The 17,331-nt window shown below is 33.9% G+C and overlaps 1 protein-coding gene across 1 annotated transcript in view; it reads right to left on the bottom strand.

The window, feature by feature from the left end:
- The window catches only part of LOC133194529 (isatin hydrolase-like), a 133,793-nt gene extending 119,699 nt beyond the window's left edge, over positions 1–14,094 (bottom strand). Inside the window, exon 1 of the mRNA XM_061330474.1 lies at positions 13,878–14,094. Coding sequence (XP_061186458.1) covers positions 13,878–14,062 — 185 coding nt within the window. The 5' untranslated portion in view covers positions 14,063–14,094. The remainder of the gene's footprint in view (positions 1–13,877) is intronic.
- Positions 14,095–17,331: the final 3,237 nt, after the last annotated feature.

Below are 17,331 nucleotides of genomic sequence, written 5' to 3'. Positions count from 1 at the left end.
TTTGAGTTTCATCGCAGACAAGGAGGTCCTCTGAATTTTAACAAAAGGGCGATAACTTCCGACCGGAAGTGATTTTCAAAAAACGATATTGCCGGAATTAACTTCAGATGTCAACGCATCTACCATGAAAATTTGAATAAAATCGAACGAGCCATCTCCGAGAAATCGTCTGCACAAATTTTGTAAGAAGAAAAAAGAATAATAATAAAGGTAAAAAAGAAACCGAAGAATAATAGAAGGGTCTTCCGCTGAAGACGGAAGACCCTAATAATAAAGGTAAAAAAGAAACCGAAGAATAATAGAAGGGTCTTCCGCTGAAGACGGAAGACCCTAATAAAAATGAAAAAGAAACCGAAGAATAATAGAAGGGTCTTCCGCTGAAGACGAAAGACCTTAATAAAACATAAGAGAAATCATTTCTCCTAAACAAATTACTAGTCGTTAAACATTTTTGGACGTTTCCGTAAAAGTCTATTTTTAAAAAAAATTGCTCTTCAAGCAGGGATCGAACTCAAAACCCTTGGGTTGAAAGGCAGGTGCGCTAACCATTAGGCCACGCATTCCGACAACAGTAGTAAGTTAAAATGTTTAGGACTATAGAATAGATGCAAGCGTATTTTTAGAATCGGTAGGGGAAGAAAGAAGTTCCGTAAAAGGAAATAGTTCCTGAACTTGCAAGCAGTATATAAAATAAGAAGGGACGGGTTGCGTGAGAAAACGTTAACACTGTTCCCTAATGAAAATGTATTAGTGGACTGTGGCCCGATTCATCGATATTGTGAGCATGCTGATTTTTTTGTAAATACATGTAGCTTTGTTGAAAGCTTTAAAGATCGGGTTCGGATTTTAGCATTTCTGACTGAATATCCTGAAATAAATATGAAACATTTAAATAAGCATTTCTTTGGGTTATATTAAATATATGTAGCACAAATTAAACTCCCAACATGCATTTTTAGAAGGGAAACACGACAATGAAAGCGAGAATTGTTTTTAATATATCGAAAATCGCTATTTCTGGAAACTGATTAATTCCAAATAAAAATCAAATAAATTCCACATGTTAAAGAAAGAGAGAATGCTCGTTATTAAAATGTCATATCATATCAGGAAAATCGAATGCTATTAACGACATCTGAAGAAATAGCCAATAAAAGGTTAAGATCATTTCTTCGTTCACCTGCACTTTAATTTCAAACACAACAGAACTTGTAGTTTTTGCCGTGAAACTTCATGACTTCTATATACTTATAAGACTCACCGTAAAACTTTCCAGAAAGTTTCTCTGAGGTCTATACTACATTTGTACCAAATCTGGTGTCGATCCGAGGTCTGGTTTGAATTTTACAGAAATATTCTACGTTGTTGTTGATGTGATTTTTTTTTTAAGAAAGGGGGGGGGGTGAGTTATTTATTTTATGTTTCTTTTTAACTAACAATTGTAACTACTTCCACATCCTTAAGCTTGATTGTGACCTTTGGGTCAAGGTCAAAGGTCAAGGTCATTTAAAAAAAAAATTCTTTACGTTCTATGTTTTAACCTGCTACTGTAGCTGGATGCATGTCCTTAGTTTCAAATTTAACCCAAAGTCATGTTTGCCGATAATTTTCATTATTCTTTTTTTTTTTGGAGAGAGGGAGAGAAGGACAATAAAACTTAAGAAAGTTCCAGTAGGTTCTTAGCTACAACTCCCTGAAATCTTATATCTATCTGAAGTGTGATTTGAAACTAAGAGAAAGATTTCACATTGCTCTCGGGATGATTTTTTTCTTTGAAGTTTTTCCGGAAAAAAAAATGTAATTTCTACATTTTTCAGAGAAAGACCATAAAACTCTACAGGAAGTTACTTTGGAGTCTTAGCTACAGTTCTCTAAAGTTTCGTGTCGATCCGATGTGTGAATTCAATTCTAGAGAGATATTGCATGTTGCAACTGCTGTCATTTTTTTCCACGAAAGAAAAGGGGGGGGGGTTATATAATAATCCTTAGCCTGTTACACACTGGGAGTTGTAATCAACTCTCCACTTCCTCAGTAAACATTCTGACCTTAATGTCAAGGTCATATATCAAGGTCAAAGGTCAAGGTCATACAGATAGGTGGAAAGATCCAATAAACAGAGTCATTTCAAGAGATTTCTGCTCAGAAAGGTTAAAGAAATTAATAATTACTAAACGAGCTTGCGTCACAGATTTAGCATTCTGGCCCCTTATGGCCCCTAATTAAGAAATTTTTTATAAAATTTGAAGATATATAGATGCAGATTGGGAAGATGAACATTTTTGCTTCAATAATTAATATCAAAATATTTAACGTTAAGGAGTTATAGATGAAAGACTTTCGGCCACTCTGAGCCCCTAATTTCAGCCCCTTTTCCTTGATATCACATGAAAGGTCTTGTAATTTTGAAGACTTTTTGTTCAACGACTATTCAGAAGTTTCGTTTCATTTTCGAGATATGTAGACTTGAAATATTTAGGGGCCGTCCCTTTATGTCCTTATAGGGGCTGTTTAGGAAAAATTCAAAGGATGCACATTGTTCAAATCATCATTCTAAACAACTTTTGTTCAATATTGCTTTTCAAAATGTTTCCCCTTTTCGAGATATAGAGCTTCAAAGATTAAGCATTCTGGCCCCTTATGGCCCCTAATTACGTAAAATTTGAAGAAAATTTTATGATATCTAGTTGCAGATTGTGAAGATGAACATTTTTGCTTCAATATTTAATATCAAAATATTTAACGTTAAGGAGTTATAGATGAAAGACTTTTGGCCCCTCTGAGCCCCTAATTTGAGGGATCAGCCCCTTTCTCTTGATATCACTTGAAAGGTCTTGTAATTTTGAAGACTTTTTATTCAACGACTATTCAGAAGTTTCGTTTCATTTTCGAGATATGTAGACTTGAAATATTTAGGGGCCGTCCCTTTAAGTCCTTATAGGGTCAGTTTAGGAAAAATTCAAAGGATGCACATTGTTCAAATCATCATTCTAAACAACTTTTGTTCAATATTGCTTTTCAAAATGTTTCCCCTTTTCGAGATATAAAGCGTCAAAGATTAAGCATTCTGGCCCCTTATGGCCCCTAATTACGTAATATTTGAAGAGAATTTTAAGATATATAGTTGCAGATTGTGAAGATGAACACTTTTGCCTCAATAATCAATATCAAAATATTTTACGTTAAGGAGTTATAGATGAAAGACTTTTGGCCCCTCTGAGCCCCTAATTTGAGGGGTCAGCCCCTTTTTCTTGATATCACATGAAAGGTCTTGTAATTCTGAAGACTTTTTGTTCAACAACTATTAAGAAGTTTCGTTTCGTTTTCGAGATATGTAGACTTGAAATATTTAGGGGCCGCCCCTTTAAGTCCTTATAGGGGCTGTTTAGGAAAAATTCAAAGGATGTACATTGTTCAGATCATCATTCTAAACAACTTTTGTTCAATATTGCTTTTCAAAATGTTTCCCCTTTTCGAGATATAAAGCGTCAAAGATTAAGCATTCTGGCCCCTTATGGTCCCTAATTACGTAATATTTGAAGAGAATTTTAAGATATATAGTTGCAGATTGTGAAGATGAACACTTTTGCCTCAATAATCAATATCAAAATATTTTACGTTAAGGAGTTATAGATGAAAGACTTTTGGCCCCTCTGAGCCCCTAATTTGAGGGGTCAGCCCCTTTTTCTTGATATCACATGAAAGGTCTTGTAATTCTGAAGACTTTTTGTTCAACAACTATTAAGAAGTTTCGTTTCGTTTTCGAGATATGTAGACTTGAAATATTTAGGGGCCGCCCCTTTAAGTCCTTATAGGGGCTGTTTAGGAAAAATTCAAAGGATGTACATTGTTCAGATCATCATTCTAAACAACTTTTGTTCAATATTGCTTTTCAAAATGTTTCCCCTTTTCGAGATATAAAGCGTCAAAGATTAAGCATTCTGGCCCCTTGTGGCCCTTATGTATGTAACATATGACGTAAAAATCATAATATATAGTTGTAGTTTGTTAAGATAAATAATTTTGCTTCAGTAATGTATACAAAAATATTGCTTGTTTAAGAGTTATCGATTAAAGACTTTCGGCCCCTATCGGCCCTTAACGTGATGACTCAGCCCTTTTTTCTTGATATCATGTTACAGATCTTTTTATTCTGCACAAATATTGTTCAGTATATTTTAACAAAATAATTATACTTTAAAAGATATGATACAAAATGTCTCAAAAATTCACTCATGATTCGTGTCCTAAATTTTGACCCCTACCGAGCTTCCATACTAGGCACTTCCGGAAAATATCTAAACCCAGGTGCAATATGGCAGCATGTCCTCTATCATCACTGAAAATTTCAGCGCTCTAGCTTCAGCCGTTTTTGAGTTTCATCGCAGACAAGGAGGTCCTCTGAATTTTAACAAAAGGGCGATAACTTCCGACCGGAAGTGATTTTCAAAAAACGATATTGCCGGAATTAACTTCAGATGTCAACGCATCTACCATGAAAATTTGAATAAAATCGAACGAGCCATCTCCGAGAAATCGTCTGCACAAATTTTGTAAGAAGAAAAAAGAATAATAATAAAGGTAAAAAAGAAACCGAAGAATAATAGAAGGGTCTTCCGCTGAAGACGGAAGACCCTAATAATAAAGGTAAAAAAGAAACCGAAGAATAATAGAAGGGTCTTCCGCTGAAGACGGAAGACCCTAATAAAAATGAAAAAGAAACCGAAGAATAATAGAAGGGTCTTCCGCTGAAGACGAAAGACCTTAATAAAACATAAGAGAAATCATTTCTCCTAAACAAATTACTAGTCGTTAAACATTTTTGGACGTTTCCGTAAAAGTCTATTTTTAAAAAAAATTGCTCTTCAAGCAGGGATCGAACTCAAAACCCTTGGGTTGAAAGGCAGGTGCGCTAACCATTAGGCCACGCATTCCGACAACAGTAGTAAGTTAAAATGTTTAGGACTATAGAATAGATGCAAGCGTATTTTTAGAATCGGTAGGGGAAGAAAGAAGTTCCGTAAAAGGAAATAGTTCCTGAACTTGCAAGCAGTATATAAAATAAGAAGGGACGGGTTGCGTGAGAAAACGTTAACACTGTTCCCTAATGAAAATGTATTAGTGGACTGTGGCCCGATTCATCGATATTGTGAGCATGCTGATTTTTTTGTAAATACATGTAGCTTTGTTGAAAGCTTTAAAGATCGGGTTCGGATTTTAGCATTTCTGACTGAATATCCTGAAATAAATATGAAACATTTAAATAAGCATTTCTTTGGGTTATATTAAATATATGTAGCACAAATTAAACTCCCAACATGCATTTTTAGAAGGGAAACACGACAATGAAAGCGAGAATTGTTTTTAATATATCGAAAATCGCTATTTCTGGAAACTGATTAATTCCAAATAAAAATCAAATAAATTCCACATGTTAAAGAAAGAGAGAATGCTCGTTATTAAAATGTCATATCATATCAGGAAAATCGAATGCTATTAACGACATCTGAAGAAATAGCCAATAAAAGGTTAAGATCATTTCTTCGTTCACCTGCACTTTAATTTCAAACACAACAGAACTTGTAGTTTTTGCCGTGAAACTTCATGACTTCTATATACTTATAAGACTCACCGTAAAACTTTCCAGAAAGTTTCTCTGAGGTCTATACTACATTTGTACCAAATCTGGTGTCGATCCGAGGTCTGGTTTGAATTTTACAGAAATATTCTACGTTGTTGTTGATGTGATTTTTTTTTTAAGAAAGGGGGGGGGGTGAGTTATTTATTTTATGTTTCTTTTTAACTAACAATTGTAACTACTTCCACATCCTTAAGCTTGATTGTGACCTTTGGGTCAAGGTCAAAGGTCAAGGTCATTTAAAAAAAAAATTCTTTACGTTCTATGTTTTAACCTGCTACTGTAGCTGGATGCATGTCCTTAGTTTCAAATTTAACCCAAAGTCATGTTTGCCGATAATTTTCATTATTCTTTTTTTTTTGGAGAGAGGGAGAGAAGGACAATAAAACTTAAGAAAGTTCCAGTAGGTTCTTAGCTACAACTCCCTGAAATCTTATATCTATCTGAAGTGTGATTTGAAACTAAGAGAAAGATTTCACATTGCTCTCGGGATGATTTTTTTCTTTGAAGTTTTTCCGGAAAAAAAAAATGTAATTTCTACATTTTTCAGAGAAAGACCATAAAACTCTACAGGAAGTTACTTTGGAGTCTTAGCTACAGTTCTCTAAAGTTTCGTGTCGATCCGATGTGTGAATTCAATTCTAGAGAGATATTGCATGTTGCAACTGCTGTCATTTTTTTTCCACGAAAGAAAAGGGGGGGGGGGGGTTATATAATAATCCTTAGCCTGTTACACACTGGGAGTTGTAATCAACTCTCCACTTCCTCAGTAAACATTCTGACCTTAATGTCAAGGTCATATATCAAGGTCAAAGGTCAAGGTCACACAGATAGGTGGAAAGATCCAATAAACAGAGTCATTTCAAGAGATTTCTGCTCAGAAAGGTTAAAGAAATTAATAATTACTAAACGAGCTTGCGTCAAAGATTTAGCATTCTGGCCCCTTATGGCCCCTAATTAAGAAATTTTTTATAAAATTTGAAGATATATAGATGCAGATTGGGAAGATGAACATTTTTGCTTCAATAATTAATATCAAAATATTTAACGTTAAGGAGTTATAGATGAAAGACTTTCGGCCACTCTGAGCCCCTAATTTCAGCCCCTTTTCCTTGATATCACATGAAAGGTCTTGTAATTTTGAAGACTTTTTGTTCAACGACTATTCAGAAGTTTCGTTTCATTTTCGAGATATGTAGACTTGAAATATTTAGGGGCCGTCCCTTTATGTCCTTATAGGGGCTGTTTAGGAAAAATTCAAAGGATGCACATTGTTCAAATCATCATTCTAAACAACTTTTGTTCAATATTGCTTTTCAAAATGTTTCCCCTTTTCGAGATATAGAGCTTCAAAGATTAAGCATTCTGGCCCCTTATGGCCCCTAATTACGTAAAATTTGAAGAAAATTTTATGATATCTAGTTGCAGATTGTGAAGATGAACATTTTTGCTTCAATATTTAATATCAAAATATTTAACGTTAAGGAGTTATAGATGAAAGACTTTTGGCCCCTCTGAGCCCCTAATTTGAGGGATCAGCCCCTTTCTCTTGATATCACTTGAAAGGTCTTGTAATTTTGAAGACTTTTTATTCAACGACTATTCAGAAGTTTCGTTTCATTTTCGAGATATGTAGACTTGAAATATTTAGGGGCCGTCCCTTTAAGTCCTTATAGGGTCAGTTTAGGAAAAATTCAAAGGATGCACATTGTTCAAATCATCATTCTAAACAACTTTTGTTCAATATTGCTTTTCAAAATGTTTCCCCTTTTCGAGATATAAAGCGTCAAAGATTAAGCATTCTGGCCCCTTATGGCCCCTAATTACGTAATATTTGAAGAGAATTTTAAGATATATAGTTGCAGATTGTGAAGATGAACACTTTTGCCTCAATAATCAATATCAAAATATTTTACGTTAAGGAGTTATAGATGAAAGACTTTTGGCCCCTCTGAGCCCCTAATTTGAGGGGTCAGCCCCTTTTTCTTGATATCACATGAAAGGTCTTGTAATTCTGAAGACTTTTTGTTCAACAACTATTAAGAAGTTTCGTTTCGTTTTCGAGATATGTAGACTTGAAATATTTAGGGGCCGCCCCTTTAAGTCCTTATAGGGGCTGTTTAGGAAAAATTCAAAGGATGTACATTGTTCAGATCATCATTCTAAACAACTTTTGTTCAATATTGCTTTTCAAAATGTTTCCCCTTTTCGAGATATAAAGCGTCAAAGATTAAGCATTCTGGCCCCTTATGGTCCCTAATTACGTAATATTTGAAGAGAATTTTAAGATATATAGTTGCAGATTGTGAAGATGAACACTTTTGCCTCAATAATCAATATCAAAATATTTTACGTTAAGGAGTTATAGATGAAAGACTTTTGGCCCCTCTGAGCCCCTAATTTGAGGGGTCAGCCCCTTTTTCTTGATATCACATGAAAGGTCTTGTAATTCTGAAGACTTTTTGTTCAACAACTATTAAGAAGTTTCGTTTCGTTTTCGAGATATGTAGACTTGAAATATTTAGGGGCCGCCCCTTTAAGTCCTTATAGGGGCTGTTTAGGAAAAATTCAAAGGATGCACATTGTTCAGATCATCATTCTAAACAACTTTTGTTCAATATTGCTTTTCAAAATGTTTCCCCTTTTCGAGATATAAAGCGTCAAAGATTAAGCATTCTGGCCCCTTGTGGCCCTTATGTATGTAACATATGACGTAAAAATCATAATATATAGTTGTAGTTTGTTAAGATAAATAATTTTGCTTCAGTAATGTATACAAAAATATTGCTTGTTTAAGAGTTATCGATTAAAGACTTTCGGCCCCTATCGGCCCTTAACGTGATGACTCAGCCCTTTTTTCTTGATATCATGTTACAGATCTTTTTATTCTGCACAAATATTGTTCAGTATATTTTAACAAAATAATTATACTTTAAAAGATATGATACAAAATGTCTCAAAAATTCACTCATGATTCGTGTCCTAAATTTTGACCCCTACCGAGCTTCCATACTAGGCACTTCCGGAAAATATCTAAACCCAGGTGCAATATGGCAGCATGTCCTCTATCATCACTGAAAATTTCAGCGCTCTAGCTTCAGCCGTTTTTGAGTTTCATCGCAGACAAGGAGGTCCTCTGAATTTTAACAAAAGGGCGATAACTTCCGACCGGAAGTGATTTTCAAAAAACGATATTGCCGGAATTAACTTCAGATGTCAACGCATCTACCATGAAAATTTGAATAAAATCGAACGAGCCATCTCCGAGAAATCGTCTGCACAAATTTTGTAAGAAGAAAAAAGAATAATAACTAGATGCGATCTCGTTGCGAGCAACGAGTGGGTCTTCCGTCCGATTTTTGATAAGATGAGATCAGAATTTGACTGAGATTTTTGTTCAAATATAATGATAAAAATAAATTAAGACGAAAATTTTGCTTCAGTAGTGTGTATTAAAATATTGATCATTAAAAAGTTATAGATTAAAGACTTTCGGCCCGTCCTGGCCCCTATTTTGAGGGGCCAGTCCTTTTTTCTTGGTATCTTCCTATAGCTCTCATGATTTTGAACATTTTTGTTCAACAACTATTCTGAAATTCTTTTTCGCTTCCGAGATATATGCAGAAGAAATATTTAGGGGCTGACCCTTCAACTCCTTAATGGGGGCGTTTAGTAAAAATGAAAAGGTTACATATTGTTTAAAACCTTATTTTGAACATCTTTTATTCAACACTGCTTATCAAAATATTTCCCAATTTCGGGATATAGAGTGCCAAAGATTTGTCATTCTGGCCCCTTGTGGCCCCTTATTATGTAACATATGATGTGAATATTATAATATATAGTTGTAAATTGTTGAGATAAACATGTTTGCTTCAGTAATGAATTACAAAATGTTGAGCATTAAAGAGTTATTCATCAAAGACTATCGGCCCCTCTCGGCCCCTATTTTGAGGGGCCAGTCCCTTTTTCTTCATATCACTTTAAAGCTCTTATGATTTTGAACACTTTTTGTTCAACAACTATTCAGAAATTCTTTTTCGTTTCCGAGATATTAGCAAAAGAAGTATTTAGGGGCCGGCCCTTTAACTCCTTATTGGGGACGTTAAGCAAAAAATAAAAGGTTGCATATTGTTCAGAACATTAATTTGAACATCTTTTGTTCAGTATTGCATATCAAAATATTTCACACTTTTTGAGATATATAGCGTTAAAGATTTTGTATTTTGGCCCCTTATGACCCCTAATTATATAACATATAATGTGAATATCATAATATGTAGTTGTATATCGTTAATATTAACATTTTTGCTTCAGTAATGCATTACAAAATATTGATCGTTAACGAGTTATTGATTAAAGACTTTCGGTCCCTCTCGGCCCTTATTTTGAGGGGCCAGCCCCTTTTTCTTCATACCACTTTAAAGCTCTTATGATTTTGAACACTTTTTGTTCAACAACTATTCAGAAATTCTTTTTCGTTTCCGAGATATTAGCAAAAGAAGTATTTAGGGGCCGGCCCTTTAACTCCTTAATTGGGACGTTTAGAAAAAAATGAAACATTGCATATTGTTTAGAACATTATTTTGAACATATTTTGTTCAATATTGCTTATCAAAATATTTCCCACTTTTGAAATATAAAGCGTCAAAGATTTTGCATTCTGGCCCCTAATGGCCCCTAATTATGTAACATATGATGTGAATATTATAATATATAGTTGTAAATTGTTGAGTTAAACATTTTTGCTTCAGTAATGCATTACAAAATTTTGATCGTTAAAGAGCTATTGACTAAAGACTTTCGGCCCCTCTCGGCCCCTAATGTGATGATTCAGCCCTTTTTCTTTGATATCATATAAAAGATCTTGTAATTCTACACAATTTCTATTCAATATGTTTTTAGAAAATCTCTATAGTTTTAGAGATATGATAAAAAAATGTCTCGAAAATTCACTCCTGATTCATGTCCTAAATTTCGACCCCTACCGAGCTTCCATACTAGGTACTTCCGGTAAATTTGAAAACCCAGGTGCAAAACTTCAACATGTCGTCTATAATCGCTGAAAATTTCAGCGCTCTAGCTTTTGCCGTTTTTTAGTTTTAGTGTCGACAAAATGGTTATCTGAAAATCGATTAAAGGGCGATAACTTCCGACCGGAAGTGAATTTTAAGGATTTGAACAAAAAAGGATCATCTTCAGATCAAAAGGCATTACCCCTAAAAATTTCATGAAAGTCGATCGAACCGTTTGCGAGATATCTTCTGCACAAAATTTGTAAAGAAAAAGTGGAATAATAATAATAATAATAATAAAAGTGAAAAAGAAACAATACAATAATAGAAGGGTCTTCCGTTGGAGACGGAAGACCCTAATAAAGGTAAAAAAGAAACCGAAGAATAATAGAAGGGTCTTCCGCTGAAGACGGAAGACCCTAATAAAAGTGAAAAAGAAACCGAAGAATAATAGAACGGTCTTCCGCTGAAGACGGAAGACCCTAAAAATAGTGGAAAAGAAACCTAAGAAAAACAAGAAGGTCTTCCGCTGAAGACGGAAGACCTTAATAATAATAATAATAATAATAATAAAGGTAAAAAAGAAACCGAAGAATAATAGAAGGGTCTTCCGCTGAAGACGGAAGACCCTAATAAGAAGCTTGAAAAAGAAACATAAGAATAATAGAAGGGTCTTCCGCTGAAGACGGGAGACCCTAATAATAATAAGAAACAGAGTAAAAACATGTTCCCAAACTTCGTTTGGGGAACATAATTATCACACTCAATTAAGGGGCCTTGTAAGGGGTACAGGTAGGATCTACAATCATTTATGAACTTGCTTTACCTGTATTTATTGAAGGAGGAATTCTACAGCAACAATGTTTGACATCTCTTCTGAAACATGGTTTCAACATGGAAATATTGATAAAAGATATTTATTGTTTTAACATGATTTTTTTTTTTTCAGGGGAAATGTAAAAATCTTGAAGATTTTATGCATTAGTTAAAAAATGCTAAAAATAATGTGTTTTATTTTCATAAATAATTTTTTAGCAAAAATTAAAAAAAAAACCCTATCTGATTTTTCTTGACATTTTCTATTAAATATTTATATTATCCATTTATTTAGGGAAAACTTTAAACTCTAAAGGATCTTATTTGCAATTAAAACAATCTTTTCATTTTCTCCTAAAAAAAGCCCCCAAAATTCATAAAAATTAATTTAAACTAACATCGATCTTTCCATACTTAAGCCATATATCAGAGGAGATGTCTTAAAGATCGGTTAAATAAAATTTCCGTGAACATGTAAGTAGCATTCTTTCTTAAACAGGAAAAATCTATCGATCATATGTCATTTTAAATAAATTTTGCTTTAGATACTTTTAATTTAATTTAGTTTTAATCATCATTTCAAAGCATTAATTTTAAATATTATAACAATAAATAATTTCAAAATCTTTGTAAGTTTGTATCATAAAACTCAATCACAATATACATGTAATTTATTTTGGTAAAAATCTATCAAGAAGAGTAAGATACGATTATATTTGAAAAAAAAATCATTTTGAATTTTACCCCCCCCCCCACAACTTTAGATATTGCTTCCAAACAAAGAGGTAGCAATGGTTTAAACAGTGGGAGAAGGGGCAACCCCCAGAGAAATCTAACAAGTAAAAATTAAATAATTAAAAAAAACCTTGAAAATCCTATTTTGTGTGTTCCTGTGTGGGGAGGGGTGGACTTTCTCTGTTTGTAGATTTTTTTTCAAGTGCTGGAATATTCGCCAGCGCTCGACCTTACAGCAAAGGAGTGTTAGAGGGGGCAACATCTAAATGAAAATTTACATATTAGATCTAGAGGAATAGACTATACTACAGGAAAAGTCTTTGCTCAGAAAAATGCCCCCTCCCCCCTTTTCGTTCTATGGACCTGTAAATGCGATGTGAAAAAAGTTCTCCATGTTTAATATAGATTAAACAAAGCTTAAAATGTTAAAATGTGGTGTAAGTGATGCTTCAATTAAGTGCCAAGTGTTAGGTTAAAAAAAGTTATGCTTAATTGAAAATAATTTATAATAAATTATTTATTACGTGTACATGTACATGAAAAAATATTAAATTGTTTAGTGCCTTCAATTATAGCAAGTATTTAATCAATAAATCTATGCTTTAGTACACAGTTTTATCAGTAAATATTAAATTATTTGATTTTGACTACTTTGTTCAATCAAGGTAACACAGGTAAACTCTACCTGGACCCCTTAGAGGGCCTCTTAATTGAGTGTGATAATTAAATAGTTGTTTTAGCCAGTAGACGTTCAGGGAATAAACCGGTGTGACATACCACACTAATTATGGTCCCCTGTTTGTTCAAAGTTTCAGCTGTTACTTACATGTATTAATCAAATGTTATTAATGACGAACAAATTAAACCCTCTCTCACTCCCATCCCCGAAAAAAGAAAAGATTTGAAATATTTTTCATATCAGTGTATAAGAAAAAAAATGATGGTCAGAAATTGATCTCTTTTCACAGACTGGTAATAATAAAACAAGGGAAAAAATTTCACATGCCGTATTTGATAAAAATAGTATAAAGTTTAAATTTAAAAATGCAAATGAAATATGCAAATTTGAAGAAATGCAAATGTATTGATTTATGCTAAAATGAAGAAATTCAAATGTGACAATTTGTCGTTTATTTAAAAAAAAATTGCTAATGGAGGTAATCAGTCTTTCAATGTTGTAATGCTTAAAATTCAGACTGTTCTTTCACAGTAGTCTAATTTGTTCTTATGAAGGCTTACCAGCGGCTTATCAATGAATAAAAATTTTAACAAGTTCTATGTTACATTTCAAGCTTAATATAGAACTTGTTCTGAGTCCGGTTCAGAAGAATTTTTAAGTACCTTCAAAATGGTCCATATTCCCCATTTTGCATTTGAGCCTTGAATGTCCCGAATGAAAAAAACCCATCAGATTCTCAGATTCAATTTAATTTGATGTTTTCCAGTCTTCAAGTTACCATGCCCGTAAGAAGCAATTTCAGTTTCTTTTCTTTTTTTTTGGGGGGGGGGGGGGGCACAACCAAACATTTTCAGTCTGGGTGGGCACTACCAAGCAAAAATTACTGAGGGGACACATCCATGAGTAGCTTCGATTTCTATAGTATACTAATATATCAGCAGAATTACTGGAGGTGCACCCCCCCCCTTTTCCCCTACGGCCATGGTTGCATCTTACCAGATATTGAAGGGTGCGTAAAATCCTCTGTGAAGTTTGGTAAAATTATACGGGGGATTGACTGGCCAGCTGATGGCGTCATCGTCCTGTTGATAAGACAAGTCCACAATTCTTGGAACCGAGTGCATTGGACTAACCACCAAAAGGAGAACACAGAAAGATTTAACTGCATCCATTTTGTCCATAGTTACCTGTGTCGCCGTTAACGCTGATGAAAGGTAAATATATTTCTCTGCGCTCTGGTTAACAATGAATTTTTACATCCCCCTAGGCAACAGTGCTCCAAGTCGCACTTTCTATCAGGTCGATAAATGGCCACCCAAAATTTTATTTGGTTTCCATTTCAGACTTTTTGGTCGCCATCAACAGATATTTCACTCGCCAAGGTGAAGGCATTTTGTGAATATCACATATAGTATATTATACAAGCAAAGATCAATCACTCATAAATATGTACATGTATAATGTCCTTAATAAATCAAAGATTACTGTGACTTAACAATTTGCTTCGCTGAAGGAACAACTTAAAATATTGTTATTACATAGAACCACTCATAGCGAGCGCAGCGAGCGGCGCGAAGAGCCGTTCGTCACTGCGAGCTCTTAAAGCAACACCTGGGCGAAGAGAAAATTCGGACTTTGCACATTCATCCCGCAATATTTACATTTCCAATAAATTTCCCCTATGATTCTTTACAAAATAGAATACAGTTCATTTTCTCATGAACTACCATGGATGAGCATGAATATCTCCATTGTTACGTCATAATACCTTACTTGACGTCAAAACTATAGTGCAAACTGTTTTGCTTTAAAAATGACAGTTGAATGGCGTTATTTGTGGCAAATCATCAGAAAAAAATAATGTAAATATAAGAAATGAATTCAATTTTAGAAAAGTCATGAGGTACATGAACTACAACGCTTCACGCCGGCATATATAATTATCATGAAGCGCTAACGCGCTTCATGAAATATGCCGGCGTGAAGCGTCGTAGTTCATGTCCTCATGAATCTTCAAAAATGAAATTCATTTCTTACGTAACCTGTAGTCCCATAATGCTTTGCGAATTGCATCTCGCCGCAAATTACGTTCTCGCGATAGGAACAAAAGTTTAACAAATAAAAAATCACATTGATTTAATGGACAATGCAGAAAAAACAGTAGATTAAACATTCTTCATTAAAACTAGCACTGTTCAGGTTTCGATTTGGTAATGCAACTTACAGACGTCATGTGACGTCAGAGTCTAGACGCACCAAATGTCATGTGCGGTTAGAAGAGACGGGTGTAAATTAAAACTGAATAGGTATCTGCGCTCGCCCTAACGGTCGCACCGTCAACATATTATGGTTGTACACAGAACACAAGTGAATTTACCCTAGAATTAAAGTTTAATCCATTGGAATTGTAAAATGTTTGACTGATGTGTGCATCAGGTGGAATCTTTGAGAAAGGACTTTGTCAGCTGTTTGTTTTGTTTTCTTTATTACTAGGTACCTGACCTATTAAACACTCCCTTAATATCGCCAAAACGTGATGATAGGTAAGCAATATTGACCAAAATGCTCAATTAACGAGGCTGGGTTTTAGAAATAGCATGCTGTCACAACATTACGCAATCTCTGTCTTTGCGACGCTTTACGAAGTTTTAGGAATGTCTTCACATAAAGTAAAAAAAAAAAAATATTTCAAGGATTACTATAGTATTTCAAATTAAACTGATAGTTATAGATCTACTAAATAAATATCTTCCTTAAAGGACAAAAGTAGCACAGACATTTAATATTAATAATTAATAATTAAAACAAATGAACTAGTCCATTATATTTTCTCGCGTTTATCACGGTGTTATACATGAAGTCATGAACGTGAGCTAACAACAAAGCTGAATGTATGAGCCGATGGTAGAGAGGACACAGTTTTGTTAAATTTGCGAAGTCAACTTCAAATTCCGAGTTCGACATTACATTTTCAGACACATGCATTTTATAATTTTGAATCAGTTCCCGTAGAATAAATTCATTTCTTTCTTATATTAATGAACAAAATGATTTAAATTGAATTTGAGAACTAAGATAGGCCAAAATTTAATCGTACTGTGGAGGAGAAACATTGTCAGAAACATACTTTCATTAAATTATTGCGAAACCTTCCATTATTTCAATATTTTTACTCAATTTAAATATGTAAGATCTGTGTTTTCTCAAAGTCTCAAAACAAATATTTCAAAATTTGATCATATCATTATTGAAGAAAAAAGCCCACTTTAATGTCTGCTAACAGATAGAATATCATGAAGGTTATATATATTGATAAGGTCACAAAAATAAATGCAGGATGCACTATTTCTTTTTTTTTTTCTGTATTTTTGTTAATCGTCGAATGTCATCATTTACACCCCCCCTCCCACTTTAGAAAAAAAATAATAAAATGACTAAAAAAGTGCATGCAGATCAAAAATTTAAACAAATGGTCTAAAAGTTGCTTCATATATCTGTTATTGAAGTTTGAAAAATTCTGCTTTCCCATCAAATTATTTTCTCCAAGAACCTGGTGACAAAATGTGAATCTAAAAAAAAAAAAAAAAAAAAAAAAAAAAAAAATCAAGAGAAACAAACCAATGTCTTTATTTTTTTTTATTTGTTCTCAATAATATGCAACATAATTTTGAGGCATAACTTCTGCAGACACCCTCCGTTATCGTATATACATGTACCTCACCTTGAGTGCCAGGAGCAAGCCCGGATCCAGGAATTTTTTTCGGGGGTTGGGGGGTTGGTTCCAACCAATTCCCCCCAAAAATCCAAACCAGAAATTTGGTGACAAGCAGAAGGAAAAAAAAAATTAAAACTCCTTTCCGTGAAAAACCTATTTCGGGGGGGGGGGGGACGCTTTCTTTCACTTCTTAGCTTCATACGGAATTTCGAGACAACCCTCGCACACGTATATATTCAATGTATAGATATATTTATTTAAGAAATGAATGTAATATTTTTTTTTTCTTTCAGCGAAGTATCAAAGAAAAATTTGGACGGAAAACGTCATCAATGCGCGTAGCTTAAAAATTAAAAAGTCCATAATTCAATCAAAAATCAATGGTGGAAGAAAATGCAAACTTGCTCTATAACTCCTTGAGGTAGACTCACATACAAAAATCACCTCAATATCTAAAAGCATTCAGAAGAGGAAAACCAAGTTGGAAATCTGGTCCCTCTTAAAAATTTAAAGAAAGGCAGAATAACTCCGTCAAAAATCATTGAAGTTTTGGATCATTGAAGGAACGGAATATATTAAAACTTTTTCTGTAACTCGCTAAAGTATACTCACTTGCCAAAAAAATCACCTCAATACCTGCAAGCGTTTGAGAAAAAAAAGTGCGGAAAACGACGCGTCTGCCACTATCATTTTGTTATACGTATACTTTACTACACATGAATGACACGGACCGAC

The sequence above is a fragment of the Saccostrea echinata genome, unplaced genomic scaffold (assembly GCF_033153115.1).
Source record: "Saccostrea echinata isolate AGI-Se365-2 ecotype Australia unplaced genomic scaffold, CSIRO_AGI_Sech_v1 ptg000029l, whole genome shotgun sequence".
In the NCBI taxonomy this organism is placed as follows: Eukaryota; Metazoa; Mollusca; class Bivalvia; order Ostreida; family Ostreidae; genus Saccostrea; species Saccostrea echinata.
Note: the sequence above shows the minus strand (reverse complement) of the source record. Positions and strands in the feature narration are given on the sequence as shown.